The following is a 15,598-nucleotide window of genomic DNA, read 5'->3' as shown; positions in this document are numbered from 1 at the left end:
AACCCTAGTTAAGTGGGGGGGGGGGGGACTCAGGAGCTCACAAACAGTCCTGGATACAGCAAATCCTTATCTGGACAAGACCTGCCACAGGAAAGGGGGGAAGAAAGCTTAGAATTTTTTTTCAGTAAAAGTGGAAATGGAGAAAGCTGGAACAGAGGTTAATTCAATGTTAAGAATCTGAGTGGGTTGGCCTTCACAAATGTTCTTTATTAGATTGAATGAACTATTGACACTAGACTGGGAGGAGTATCACAGATCAAATATACAGTATGGGTGGCCAACTGCAAAGCCACCAAGTATAAAATTACAGTTCCTAGCTGTAGCCACTATGAAAGTTTTAAACAGATCAAGGAGCAAGCAGACTCTAGAGAATGCTTTTAACTGTAAACAGACAATTACAGTAATGCACACTATTACAGTTCCTAGCTGTAGAACACAGAAACCTCAAAAAATCAAAAATGCACAGAAAAGCTCGGATAGAGCACTCACAAACAGAAAATACAACTCTCAGTATGAAAAAGCAGTTTACAGTTAAGTAATTCAGTAAACATGCAATTAGAGTAATAAAACAGTATCTAGCAATGAAAAATACAGTTGAAACAGTATAAAACAGTACATAAATGCAGTGAAACAATAAAAAAAGCTTTATAACAGTGCACAATGTAGTAGATCAACTGTATAGCACAATTATAAGCATTTCAGAAGTGCAGTTCAGTGAAATAAGTGTAAGAAATAACTTATCCTGTTCTTGAAATCTTAAGGAATTTCCACTTAGTTTCAGTAATGAAATACAATCCACAGCCTGAGCAATACAAGCAAAACTTTTTCAGGACACAGGGTTTATATACCAGTAAGGATGGAAGAGTTAAAAGATCAAATTACTACTCAGCCCCTGCTATTACCCAATCACTCGTACTACAGAAGGTCAGGAGGCCTTGTTACTCTCAATAATAATGAAGACAGTCTATCAGCAGAAAATGACTGCCAGAAACACAGGAAACAAAACTACCAGCCTAGACAACAGGCCTCTATCAAGATTATGCCACCTGAGCAGAACACAGAAACCTCACTTTAAAAGCATAGAAAGAACACCCACAAAGAGAAAATACAAGTCTCGGTATGAAAAAGCAGTTTACAATTTAGTAATTACATAAAAATGCAGTTATAGTAATGCACTATATTACAGTTCCTAGCTGTAGCCACTAAATGAAAGTTTTAAACAGATCAAGGAGCAAGCAGACTCTAGAGAATGTTTTTAACTGTAAAGAGACAATTATGTTAATGCATACTATTGCAGTTCCAAGCTGTAGAACAAAGAAACCTCAAAAAAATCAAAATCATGAAAATAGGGACATAGCTCTGAAAATAGGTACATCATGTACAGGGTAAATCGGGCCTGAAAATAGGTATGTTCCTCCAAAATAGGGACAGTTGCGAGGTCTGCACGCATACATACGTACAAGTGTGTCATTGCTGAATAAAACAAGCAACTCTTCAAAGATAATTACTGCTGCCATTGAATAAGATCCAGCAACGACATAGCAAACATGAAACCTCAGAAGTATGGTATGGAACTAGAAATTAAGAACATGGAAAAACGTGGACAGTTGATGAAAACAATGCAAAGCCTGGATAGGGAGCTTGCTTTATCACTAAAATGGACTACTACAGAAAGTGAAAAAAGTGCACTATAAAATGATTCTATACTTGTAGTTCCTTAAAGAAGAACACATATTTACGAATCATACTGTGGCAATGAAAATATGCTGATGTTATTCAGTGTCTTCAAGTTCAGTGGAGATGATAACCTTTTTAGATAAAAAGAAGATATGATAAATGATAAATTCAATGCACACATAGTGGATGGTAGTTTAGTTAGTCAGGTTGTGTTCTGTATGACTGTCAGAAAAGGAAGAGGTTTGACGATGTGTGCGCTTGTGTGTGTGTGTGTGTGTGTGTGTGTGTGTGTGTGTGTGTGTGTGTGTGTGTGTGTGTGTGTGTGTGTGTGTGTGTGTGTGCGCGGACGCACACTTTGTGCTCATTCTGTGATCTTCCTAGCCAAGGATAGGTCTTCAGTACAACTGAATATTCCTATTATTTCACACAAAGGATACTCACATAGATATTCAGTGGCAGTTCCAAACCAGGAATGATGCCATCTACCTCTCAACCTGTTAATGCAAAAAATCTGGACAAAGCTTGACAAAATGGGGTTGCAAATAGAGATATATTTTAAATATTGCTCTTATAAACTTAGAAAGTTGCTAGAGTAACAGGATTTGTTTTAATATACATTTTCTGAAGGAAATGTATGTCATTATTTAGTGACTTTAATCCTGAGATCATCCCAGTGATTTGCCAGGAAAAAAAGAGGAACAGGCCAAAAATATGAGCCAAAAATCTGGACATTCTGCGAAAATCTGTACAGCTGAGAGTTTTTCAATGATGAAAGGAAAGACTTTAACCACAGCAGATTTTAAGCAATCAGAAAGATGAGATCATGAGAAGTTTGTCAAGTTCTAAAGAAGATAGATGGCTTGTAAGGTTGTAGAGGCCCTGACAAATAGGTCTTTGTAAGGAAGTAATAATGCAAGTGACACCTATATACAACTAAATAAACAGCTTCATTTAAAACAGACTTGAAATTATTTTGTTGGAACCAGATACATTTAAAACAAAAATATTGCAGACTAGGATTAGACATGAAGCAATGATTAAAAACTGTTTACACTTTCACATAATGTAGCAACTTCTAAACTTCCCCACATTTTTTTGTATTTATTAAATGTATATAAATATGTAAGTGAAATGAGACAGTAGAGACTCCGATAAAGATAAGAATGATGCTGTTAATGTCAAATGCTTTACTGCCATGTACAGTAACTAATTTCAAAGTTACGATTAAGATGAATAAGAATATTTAAGAGCATTAGATAAAGCAATTCATATGTTAAATGTTTATGGTGATAATAACAAAAGACTGAATAGTATATAATATGTATGCAATTTTTTATTATTAAACCAATATGATGCAATTGGGAAAATGTTAATATTTATGAGAACCAAAACAGTATATAAAAATGGAACTGGAATGTACAGGAGATTAACTGTACTAATAAATGGTTCTTTACTATCCATTTTTCCTTCTGTCAGACTGGAATCAAGGATGACCTCTGACATCAGTATGATCCTGCAACTTTTACAACGACAGCTATCGCAAGTCCCCCCAGCATACAGTCCAGTCTCTCCAGTATCCCACAATCCAGCAATGTACTCTGTAGGGTCAAGGGTCACAGAGTTCATCCCACCCGAGACACCTTTACAGGAAGAAAACCCTTCATCTTCTCCACAGGTTTGTGATGAGATAAAGTATTGGAAGCCACTGCTGAATAAACTGTTTATTTTTATTTATATGCATTTTATTTGTTCTGGATATCTCAAGTCATTAGCTAATATTATCTTAAACAATCATGGCATGTAAACTGTTCTGTCTTATCATGTATTAATATGATAGCTTAGCTGTTTATTCATTATTGATGCAGGAAGTTCAACGATGTGTGGGTTCTATTACTTCACCAGACAGTTTGATTTGTCTTCTAATAAGAATGTCTGAGTGCAACAAAAATGGGAGTGCTGTACTAGTAAGGTACCATCTTTTAGATAAACATTAAATCAAGGTCCTATCTGCCACTTATGGTAGGCTATTAAAGATCCCATGGCACTTTTTTAAAGAAAATAAAGAAGTTATGTACTTACCATAACATTCCATCTGAGTAGCTGTACTTCATTTGTCTTCAACCTGTGGGTTATGATCCGTACTGGATCCGAGCCGGCAACTTTTACTAGCATCAGCTCCATGTTCCAAACTCTTCCCCTTACCCATAATACACCTCCACTGCCTTCCAACCCCAGATTGAGTTTGCTGAACCTTATACTGAGAACCCGACCTGAAAGATTACTTGTGACCTATACTGCAGCCCGTAGGTTGATCATATGCGCCAAAGTCCTGGGGAAGGAGGGAGAGATGGTTGAAGACAAATGAAGTACAATTACTCAGATGGAACGATACGGTGAGTACATAACTTCTTTATCTGAAGTAGTTTACTTCATTTGGTCTTCAACCTGTGGGACAGAGTCCCCAGCTACTAAAACTCCTGGGAGGCCCTCATGACAGGATATTCCGGAGCACCGCAGAACCAAAGAATGCTCTTCTTCTGGAAGTCAAATTCAGTTTGTAATGAGAAATAAACTTTTGAGATGAGGGCCAAGTAGCTACAGAACAAATATCATCCAAAGACACTCTAGACCAAAAGGCCACAGACGTAGCCATGGACCTAGTGGAATGAGCTTTCACCTGACCTGGAGGAGACATGCCTGTGTCCTTATAGACCTGCAGGATGCATGAAGAAATCCATCTAGCTAAGTGACCTTAGAGATAGGTTCCCAAAAAAGGGTTTATAGAAGGATACAGACAATTGATCAGATTTACGGTAATTTTTTGTCCTGTGTAAATAGAATCGTAACTGTCTATGAACATCCAACATGTGGAGTTTGTATTCCATCTTGTTAGCAAAATTAGGAAAAATCACAGGCAAATTGATGGTCTGATTAATATTGACTGATGAAGCTACTTTAGGAAGAAAGGATGGATTATTTTGAAGGGAAACCCTATCTTTGTGAAAAATCATGTCAGGAATTTTGATGGACAAGGCCTGTAATTCTGAAACCCTTTTTGCAGAGGTAATAGCCACCAGAAAAGCTGTTTTCCAAGATAAATATTTCAGATCTACTGTTGCAGCAGGCTCAAAAGGTGGAGCGACCAAAGCTTGAAGAACCATAGTAAGGTCCCATGGGGGAACAGGATCTTTGACCGGGGGGCATAAAAAAAAGGTGCCTTTGATAAAGGCTTTACACAGTCTGGAAGAGGCTAAAGAGGCAGAATTCTCACCCACATGAAAATGAAAGATGGCAGACAACTGAACTTTGACAGTAGAAGAACTAGCTTCGTGTTGAAAAATATCAGCTAGAAAATCAAGAATGGTGGAAATAGGAGCCGTGAAAGGGTCTAAACTACTTTGGGAGGCCAAAAAGGAAAAATGTTTCCACTTACTGCGATAAACCTTCCTGGTCAAAGACTTATGAGCAGCCACCAAAATAGATCTAATTGAGGATGATAGTCCAGGAGTCCTAGCAATCACGGGAACTGCAGCAGCCAAGCTGTGAGCTTCAGGCTGTCCAGATTCAGATGAGGCACCCCTGAAGGGTGTAAAATTAAATACTGAATGGGATCCAGGATCCAAGGCGGAGCCAGAAGGTGAGACCAGAGGAAGGGAAACCATACCTGGTGAGGCCAGAACGAGGCAATGAGGATCACTTTGCTCCCCAGTTGACAAGCTTTCTGTAGAAACCTTGGAATGAGAGGTACTAGTGGGTAAGCATACAGAAGACCGGGAGGCCAAGCATGGACTAGAGCATCTCTGGGGGACTCCCCCGGCAGGGGGTTCAGAGCAAAAAACTTGCTGCACTTCACGTTGGAAAGAGATGCGAAGAGATCGCAGCAAGGTTGACCCAACTCACTGAAGATCTGTTCCACTACTGACAGATTCAGAGACCACTCATAAGGCATCAGAATGGTCTGACTTAGCCTGTCCACTAGGATGTTGGCCCATCACGGAATGTGAGTTGCAATGAGAAAGCGACCAGTGGAAATCGCCCATTCCCACACTTTCATGGCCTCGCAACAAAGGGGGTAAGATCTGGTCCCTCCCTGTTTGTTGATATACCAGATGACTGACATGTTGTCTGACTGAATAGCAATCATCCCCAGAGGAAGAAAGGCATGAAGGGCCTCAACACTAGAAGGACCTCCCTCATCTCTAGGACATTTATATGCAAGCTGGTGAATATGGGGGACCACAGGCCTTGGACTGTCCTGTCCGAACAATGTTCCCCCACCCAAGTTGGGAGGCATCCATGGTCACTGTGGCTTGGGCCAGGGCTGGAACAAAGGGATGTCCCTCTAAAATGTCCAGAGAGCTCATCCACCATATGAGGGACAACCGACAGACTCGACTGAGTTGAATTGGATATGTCAATGGTAGTTCCAACAGGGACCATTGTACAGCTAGAATCCACTGTAGAATTCTCATGTGTAACCGAGCACATGGGAGAAGTGTTATGGTTGCCACCATCGAGCCTAGGGCCCTCAACACAGATTCCACCATTGGAAGATAAGAAAGGTAGATCAGGGAGACATGTATCCTCAGGTTTTGAACTCTCTCTGAGGTCAGGAATATTTTGCACTGAAGAGTATTTATTCTGGCACCAATGTAGTCTATCACTTGTACAGGATCTAGGAGAGATTTGGATGCATTGATTGTGATCCCCAAATGCAGGGCAAGAGTCAGGAAATAATCCCTGGTTTGGGAGTGTAGACGCCTGGTGGGAACAGTGAGGAGCCAATTGTACAGGTACAAATAGACCTGAATCCCCTGAAGCCTCAGATGAGCTGCTATCACCACCATCACTTTGGAAACACCCTGGGAGCTGTGGTGAGACCAAAGGGTAGGGCTCGAAATTGGTAATGATTGACTCCTATCTGGAAGTGGACAAACCTCCTGGAGCTTCTGTGCATTTTTATGTGATAGTAAGCATCCTGGAGATCTAACGAGCACATCCAGCTTGCTCTCTTGCAGGTATGACATGATGGACTGTAATGTGACCATCCGGAAATTCTCTTTGGCAACTGACAGGTTTAGGGTAGAGAGGTCCAGAATGGGCCTTAAGTCCCCTCTTTTCTTTGGCACCAAAAAGAACCTGGAGTAAAAGCCCAATCCAGAATGATCTGGGGGGACGGTTTTGATGGCTCGTTTTTCTAGCAGCTTGGAAATTTCCTGTGCCACTGCCTCCTTTGCATGGATGGTACATCCAGGAGGTGCCTGGGAGGTTTGCAGGACCCCACAAAAGGGATAGAGTATCCCCTGGATATAATTTGAAGCACCCAGCAGTCTGTTGTTATGGACTCCCATGCCACTGGGTGCAAGGACAATCATCCCCCGACTGCCTCCAGAGTAGAGCAGTCGGGCAACCCCTCAGGGTTGCTGCCCGGGTCTGTCCGAGAAAGGTTCTCAAGACCCAAAGTTCCACGGACCCCCTCTGCCTCTGGGCTGGCCCCCATTCTGTCCCCCTCTGCCTCTGGGGGAAGAAGAGACCTGAGTGTCCCGGGAATACTGTGACTTCCAGAACCACATCTTCTTTTGCCCTCTCTAGTTCCGGGAAAATGACCTTTAAGGGTTAGAGAAGTGGATCCTGATGGCAGACAGTGTCTTCCCATCCTTCTCACTCTGGACTAATGTCTCCTTGATGGTCTTACCAAAGAGTGTAGAGCCATCATAATGGGCATTGGCAAAAGATGCTTTGAAGGGTTCGGAAAAATGACATAACCTAAGCCAGGCATTACACCTCGTGGACACACCGGACCCAGCCACCCTAGCTGCTCCTTCCATAGCATGGGAAAGGAGTCACATGGATGTGTTAGATACTGCTTTTAAAGTGGCCATCCTTGAGGAGAATGAAGCCTTGTCCTCCTGCGACATAGACTTGGGGGGAGACTTCTCCAGCTCCTTTGCCAGGTCACGTTGGAGTCAGGTAACATGGGCCAGGTAGTTCAGTGTCCTAATCAAAAAGGTAGCTGAAGTGTACACCTGCTTCCCTAGGGGGTCCATCATCCACGACTTTTGGTCAGGAGGGTGGAGTGAGAAACTCTCCTGAGCAAGTTCCTTCTTAGTGGCTGCTGCTATCACCATGGCGTCTACGTGGGAGCCCTAATTCCAAGTTGGCCTGTCTATTTCGCGGCAAACAAGATCTGGGGTTGGAAGGTAGTGGAGGTGTATTATGGATAAGGGGAGGAGTTTGGAGCTCAGAGCTGATGCTAGTAAAAGTTGCCGGCTCGGATCCGATACGGATCTATAACCCACAAGTTGAAGACCAAATGAAGTAAACTACTTTAGATATTATATTTTTGTAAAATAGTAAAAAAAAATATATAAATCAAATATCTGCTTAAAATTATGCCATTAACACTATCACAAAAATTATATAGCAATAAATAAAATAAAATCAATACACCTTTCAGTAGAAGACAGGCATAATGCATATACAAAAAAAATAGTATTAAACATTTTAAGGATAAATAAGCTCCTTTTATAAATGATTGACACCCAACCATCCATAGCCTAAATAACCATATCAGAATGGATCAGCAACTCAACTTCTTTACACAGACCAATTTTGAAAATAGTATAAAAATATTTTTGCTTGTCAGTAAGTTACCATGTACCCTTACTCCCCTCCATTTAAATACGCTGTGTTTATAATCACACAACCATGAGGAAAGGAGAAACACCTTGCAAAAGCAAATGCAGAACCCCCATGAGCTGTAATTTCTCAGTAACACTGTAAGAATGAGAAACATTGTCAAGGAAACGTAACTCAGGGTGAATCATAAATAGGGAATTAGCAACCAACCAAATGAACATTTGTGACTCTTAGGGAAACCAGTAGAGAATCTCCTCCTTCCATAATCAATAAACAGTTGCTTAGGAATACAATAAAAAAATCTTAATTTATTTCAGGTAGTAAATGTAAAAGTCCTATGTTAACAGTGACTGAGTGCTGCTTATGTTAAATGTCAAAGTTGTTGTATCTTTTGGCTTTTCCCGGTTAGGGGTCGCCACAGCAGAACTCCGGTCCGCTAATGATTGGCAGTAGATTTTTACATACCGACTTGCCAGGCCTGATGCACAACCTTCAACGAAGGTATGCCCATTCATGCATGTCTCCACACAGAAGACACTTTAGCTGAGAATCGAACAGGATGTCTTACTATGAGGCGACAACGCTACCGCAGCACCACCACTGCAGCAAATGTCAAAGTATTCAATGGAAAAAACAAGTAGCACAAACTCGAAATCCAAGGCACTTGTTATAGGTGATTTTTCAAACTTCCTTTAATACCAAAATATAAAACAGAAATAACTTATACCAACATTTAAAACATAAGCACTTTCATCCTGTGCAATGACAAGACTTCATCAGATAAAATTCAGTTTTACTTTACTGGTTAAATAATCCACTTACAACCCAGGTAGTTTAGTTAAAAAACAATAAAATGTCTTTATTTAGAACATACTCACCCTCCTTATTACCACAGTTCTAAAAGTCGATTTACTGCTAACTTGTACAACTGAATTTTATCTGATGATAAATTGGTATTAAGGACATTTGAAAAAGCACCTATAATGAGTGCCTTGGATTTCTTCTTCATAGTTTTGGATCAATGTATTCAACATAATTTGCCATAAAGATTCAATGATGCATATTCTGAGCATCCAAGACCTACTACACTAAACTTTTATAATACTTAGTCTCTTCTTTATATAGGGCCACGGTGGTGCAGCGGTTAGCGCTGTCGCCTCACAGCAAGAGGTTCTCCGGTTCAATTCTCGGCTGGAGCGCCTTCTGTGTGGAGTCTGTATGTCCTCCCCACGGACAAGTGATGTTTAAAGACATGCAGGTAGGTAGGTGCGTGCGTGAATGGGTGTGCCTTCTTTGAAGGTGGGGCATCAGGGTGGCACCTCAGCACCATAAAAATCCACTGCCAATCATTAGCAGACCGGAGTTCCACTGTGGCGACCCCTAACCGGGAATAGCTGAAAGATATTAGTTTTAGTCTCTTCTTTATGTACTACAGCAAGTGGCATTTTGTGTGTAAATTGTGTTCTACAGAGTAATTCCACCTATTAGCATCTACCAACACAATACAAATACAGGTTTTTCCCATAAGAGATTATTAGCTTGGCCTGCAAAAAATATAATGTATGGCATGGGATATGGATCTTTTGAGCACCTTCAAGAATGCCTTTCTTCCTTGACATACAGAGAATGAAATATCAATAAAAATATCCATACCATGAAACTTTATCTGTTTCTTTATTCTTAAGGCAACACAAAATATTTCTAGATAGCCCACTTCTGTGTGGGCATGGTCAGCTGGATATCAGACAAAGCATTAGCCTAGCCAAACAGTAAGTACAAATCATTTTTAGAAACAAATCTTCATTAAATTCTTGAAAAAGAAAGAAATAATCCTATTAAAAAAAACTCAGTAAGTCCATTTCTCCATTGTCACTGGCACTTACTTAGTAGCACAACAGTACGTTCAATGCCTTGCATTCAGAAAGAGGAGTTGTTCACCTAAAATACAGAACACTTAAAAGTCAAGAATTATGTAGCTATCAATAATGAAGTGTAAAGAAAAAAGACGAGAGATTATGCAGTATTATGTTACCAAGTATTCAGGCAATTAATAAATTCCTATTAAAACTTCATTAACATACATGTGTTTGTTTTATTTAACGTATACACTTACTTTGATATTGCAGTCCATTAATATATGTGCTAGATGTAGGGGGTTGTCCCTTTCTTTTAAGAGTCAAAGCTTTTTCAATGCAGACAACTACATACACACAAACACATATGTGGGAGGACTCGTATACAGACACATTCATATCACACAGACACACACACACACACACACACACACACACACACACACACACACACACACACACACACACACACACACACACACACACAAACACACATATGTGGGTAAATCCTGATACACCCACATCTATGAGTGGGTTATTGATATTATAAAATGACATTTTTTAAGAATGAAATTGCTTACCTTTCTTAAATAATGTCTTTTTCTAACAGCGCTGTAGCATTCTCCCACATTATTTCCTCGTTCTTCTTTGGTTTCTGATGTACTCTACATGCGCGCTTGCACAGCACATCAGTGCTGTTGAAGATGAGCAATAGGGAAAAGAGAATCCCTGTTGCTGTTTTATGTGAAGATATTTAGCCTGTGAGGCAAAAATGTAGACATTCTGGAAAAATTTGGACAGCTGAGACATACCAGAGCCTGCCAAGTTTTATAGAGGGACAGCACAAAAAAAAAAGGAAAATCAGGTCCGTTTCTGTGGCTTTATTTTTGGGAACATGGATGATTTTTCTTCTGTTTTGTGCAGTCCCTTTGTAGCATATTCCAATACAAATGTCTGGCCACTGAATGGTACATTAACAGCCGGATTTCTTTCTATTTGTATATGTTTGAGTTACAACAGGCAGACTGGTTGGGCTGTCCAATTAATGTGCTTGCTTTTGGATAAGAATGACCCATCATTGTATAATCTTTATTAAATCACAGTTGAAATGACATACAGTGGATATAGAAAGTGTACACACCCCTGTTAAAATGCCAGGTTTTTGTGATATAAAAAATGAGACCACAATAAATAATTTCAATACTTTTTCCACCTTTAATGTGACCTATAACCTGTACAATTCAATTGAAAAACAAACAAATCTGTTAGGGGAAAAATATAAAAAATAAAAGACTTACAATAAGCTAGTTGCATAAGTGTGCACACCCTTAAACTAATACTTTGTTGAAGCACCTTTTGATTTAATTACAGCATTCAGTCTTCTTGGGTAAGTGTCTATCAGCATGGCACATCTTCACTTGACAATATTTGCCCACTCTTCCTTGCAAAAGCGCTCCAAATCTGTCAGATTGTGGGGGCATCTCTTGTGCACAGCTCTTTTCAGGTCACCCCACAGATTTTCTATTGGATTTAGGTCTGGGCTCTGGATGGGCCATTCCAAAACTTTAATTTTCTTCTGGTGAAGCTATTCTTTTGTTGATTTGGATGTATGCTTGGGGTCATTGTCGTGTTAAAAGGTGAAATTCCTCTTCATCTTCACCATTCTAGCAGATGCCTGAAGGTTTTGGGCCAAAAGTGACTGGTATTTGGAACTGTTCATAATTCCCTCCACCTTGACTAAAGCCCCAGTTCCAGCTGAAGAAAAGCAACCCCAAAGCATGATACTGCCACCACCATGCTTCACTGTGGGGATGGTGTTCTTTTGGTGATGCGAAGTGTTGTTTTTGCGCCACAAGTACCTTTTGAAAACTATCATCTTGAAATTTACTCATTCCTTAAGTGAGGATGAGATTTCTTACTTAGATGTGTTGTTAAAAAAGGTGAATAGTGGATTTGTGACTGAAATTTATTGTAAAAAAAATTATTCAAATAGTTTCCTCCATTTTAGTAGCAACCACCCATTAACAGAAAAACGGGCGGTTGTGAAAGGCCAATTTGTTAGGGCAGCCCGTATGGTGAGTTTATGGCAAGCCTTTATTGATGAACGTGTGAATTTGAAGAACATGTTTGCCAAAAGAGGTTACCCTTACATCTTATTAAATGAAATCATGGATGAAGTTAAGGAAATAATGCACAATGGCCACTTTTTACCAATTTTAAGGGCCAAAGTACATTTGAATTTAGATTCGACCGAGGTGGTCGTATCAAACAATAATAATGATGGTCTTACTATACCAGAAATAGAACAAATTAGAGTGGCTTCCCCTAGTGTTGAACAAACACCACAACAGAGGGATAGTATTAACTATCAGTCCAGTTTTTCTACAATGTTTTCAAATGATTTTTTTGTTATTAAAAACATTCTTGTTAAAAACTGGCACTTTATTAATAATGACAAAGATTTAAGAGAATTTGTGGGAGACAGCTCCTCTTGTATTTATGGGAAAGGTTTTAATTTGAAATACCTTTTTGAACATCAACAATCTCAAACCACTGTTGGACATCTGTTTAAATGTGGTCGATGTAAGTTTTATCCCTATATTTTGGAAGGGAGTAAATTTATTGTTAACAAGATGAAAATAAGAATTCCTGGTAGATGTTGTTGTACTACTGAAAGGTTAGTCTACCTTGCATTATATATGGACTGTAACTGTTTCTATGTGGGGAAGACCCAGAGACTCCCCAGACTCTGGAATAGACTGCCCATACATGTCAAGCAGGAGCGCCTCTTTGGCCCTCTTCAAAAGGAACCTTGATGATTGGATGGGAGATAGGAAATTCACCCCGGGGATCACGTCAGTCCCCTGCTAGACAGCGGTCCAGGGAAGTAAATATTGTGGGAAGAAATAGCCACTGAATTGTTATGGCTAGGCTTGTATAGGCCCTAGGGCCGATAGCCTAGTACCAACCTATGACGGAACAGAAACTGAAAAATAGGCTAAGTGAACATGTTCATAATATTCGTGATGTTTGTGAAACAAATGCCTTAGCTAAACATATTTCACTGAATATACGACATACTTTCAAGTTTATTATATTAGATGTTTTATCTGTGTCTGAAAGAGGGAGAGCATGGCCTTATATTCTGGAAAAGAGAGAATTATCTTGGCAGCTGCATTTAAATTATTTGTTTTGGCCAGGACTTAATGACAGCCTCTCCACTTCTAGTTTCTTAAAGTAAAAAGCACTGGAAAAGTAAAGTTAGAGTACAAATAGGATTAATTGTTTTATTCATATATACATATGTACTTTTTATAAGATATTTTTACATTTTTATTTTTTCTCATGGATAATTTAAAGCCTAGTTTATGCTCACAATTGTATTTTATATGTATTCTGAGCTGGGCTGTGTGCTTGTTCTCTGTTTGTGTCAAAGGACAACAGTAGGATTCTATTATTAAATGCTCAACTTCTCTGTCTTTTTTCTCCCTATTTACTGTCCCTGCTATGAATAAACAAAAATACAGCATTTAAAATATTTCATATTGACTGTTTCTCCCCACTAGAACAGTACCTTACTGTACTGTACTGTGTTGGTTTCACTTTCAAAAAATGTTTGTCCCGACATGGAAAAGTCTCCAATTCACTGATGTCATCAAGGCCACTGGATACAGGTAGTTTTCTGGCCATTTCCCTCTCTAAACTGACATCACCACTACCATCCTAAAAACTCACCCATGCTGTGATGTCACAGCTCCCTGGTCCTTCCCCTAGCCATACAAAAAGTAAAGGCTAGAGCAAGGAAACAGTACATGAGTCAAGTTTCCTGCTGTGAGCTGTCAGTCACAGTAGGTAACATCTCAAATTACCCTTAGCACTTTGACAGCTAGGGAAGGTAGATGTAAAGGGGAATGGGAGATGAGTCAAAGTAGTACAAATTCAGGCTTCACAAAAGACTGCAGTTTAGCCATTATAAAAAGCAGCAGTAAAAAGCACTTTGAAAGTCTGTTCTGTGGCATTTGCACTGTTTGTGTTTTAAGTAGTCATTGGACAGCATGAAATGTTACTTAAAACTAACTGACTGAAAGACAGCAGTGTATGCATGTAAAATGAGTGCAGTGACAGGAGCTTTAGGAAGAAAGAGGCCTGTGTGATGTAATTTTTTACAGACAAGCACTGAATTATGGGATACCTAGAGGCAGACTAAACAATCAGAATTACTTCACGATGCCAGACCCCATGTGGCCAGACTCAGAAATTATGTATAAAAATATTTAAAAACCTGTAAATAGTCCTAGAGTGGTGTTAAAATTTAGGAAACACCAAACCATGATGAAATAAACATGTTTTTTTTGAGTCTGTGGGTGCAGATCTCCTTTAAGGAGGTGTGGTTTGAGTAAGCAGTGCTCACTGCCCTGAGAAAGGAAATGATGTCACTGTGCTTTAGTATTTAAAATGCTTTTTACTGTTTTAAATTGCATCTGATGAAGTTCCTGTAATTTTAACGTTGGGATGAAAGTGCTTATTTGTGGATTTCTACTTCTGGTCTGCACTGTTTGCCTTTCTGGGTTTTATTTTGGTATCAGTTGCTACCTTTTGGAATTGTGGCCAAAAAGTTCAACCTTGGTCTCATCAGACTATAACACATTTTCCCACATGCTTTTGGGAGACTTGATGTATTGTTTTGCAAATTTTAGCCGGGCCTGGATGTTTTTCTGTGTAAGAAAAGCCTTCCATCTTGCAACCCTACCCCATAGTCCAGACATATGGAGAATAACAGAGATTGTTGTCACATGTAGTACACAACCAGTACTTGACAGAAATTCCTGCAGCTCCTTCAGTGTTGCTGTAGGTCTCTTGGCAGCCTCCCTGACCAGTTTTTGTCTTGTCTTTTTCATCACATTTGGAGGGACGTCCAGTTCTTTGCAACGTCACTGTTGTCCCATATTTTCTCCACTTTTTGATGACTGTCTTCTCTGTGTTCCATGGTATATCCAATGCTGTGGAAAATTTTTTGTACCCTTCTCCTGACTGATACCTTTCAGCAATGAGATCCCTTTGATGCTTTGTAAGCTCTCTGTGAACCATGGTTTTTGCTGTAGCAGGCAACTGAGTAAATGTCAGGAAAATCCTACTAGGACAGCTGAACTTTATTTGAGGTTAATCCGAGTCTCTTTAATTGATGACAGGTGTGTACCCAAGAAGAATGAATGCTGTAATTAAATCAAAAGGTGCTTCAGCAAAGTATTAATTTAAGGGTGTGCACACTTATGCAACCAGGTTATTGTATGTTTTTTATTTTTTCCTTTAACAGACTTGTTTGTTTTTCAATTGAACTGTACAAGTTATAGATCACATTAAAGGTGGGGAAAGTTCTGAAATGATTTATTATGGTCTCATTTCTTTATATCACAAAACCCTGGCATGTT

General features: G+C 39.5%; 1 protein-coding gene across 2 annotated transcripts in view; it reads left to right on the top strand.

The window, feature by feature from the left end:
• KCNH6 (potassium voltage-gated channel subfamily H member 6) overlaps positions 1–15,598 on the top strand; it is a 1,196,060-nt gene that overhangs the window by 1,152,679 nt on the left and 27,783 nt on the right. For both annotated transcript variants that reach the window (XM_044055208.1, XM_044055207.1), the window contains one exon: positions 3,154–3,352. In XM_044055208.1, the coding sequence (XP_043911143.1) occupies positions 3,154–3,352 (199 nt within the window). The remainder of the gene's footprint in view (positions 1–3,153; positions 3,353–15,598) is intronic.

The sequence above is a fragment of the Protopterus annectens genome, chromosome 13.part0 (genome assembly GCF_019279795.1).
Source record: "Protopterus annectens isolate FY-2018-M chromosome 13.part0, PAN1.0, whole genome shotgun sequence".
Lineage (NCBI taxonomy): Eukaryota > Metazoa > Chordata > Ceratodontiformes > Protopteridae > Protopterus > Protopterus annectens.
Note: the sequence above shows the minus strand (reverse complement) of the source record. Positions and strands in the feature narration are given on the sequence as shown.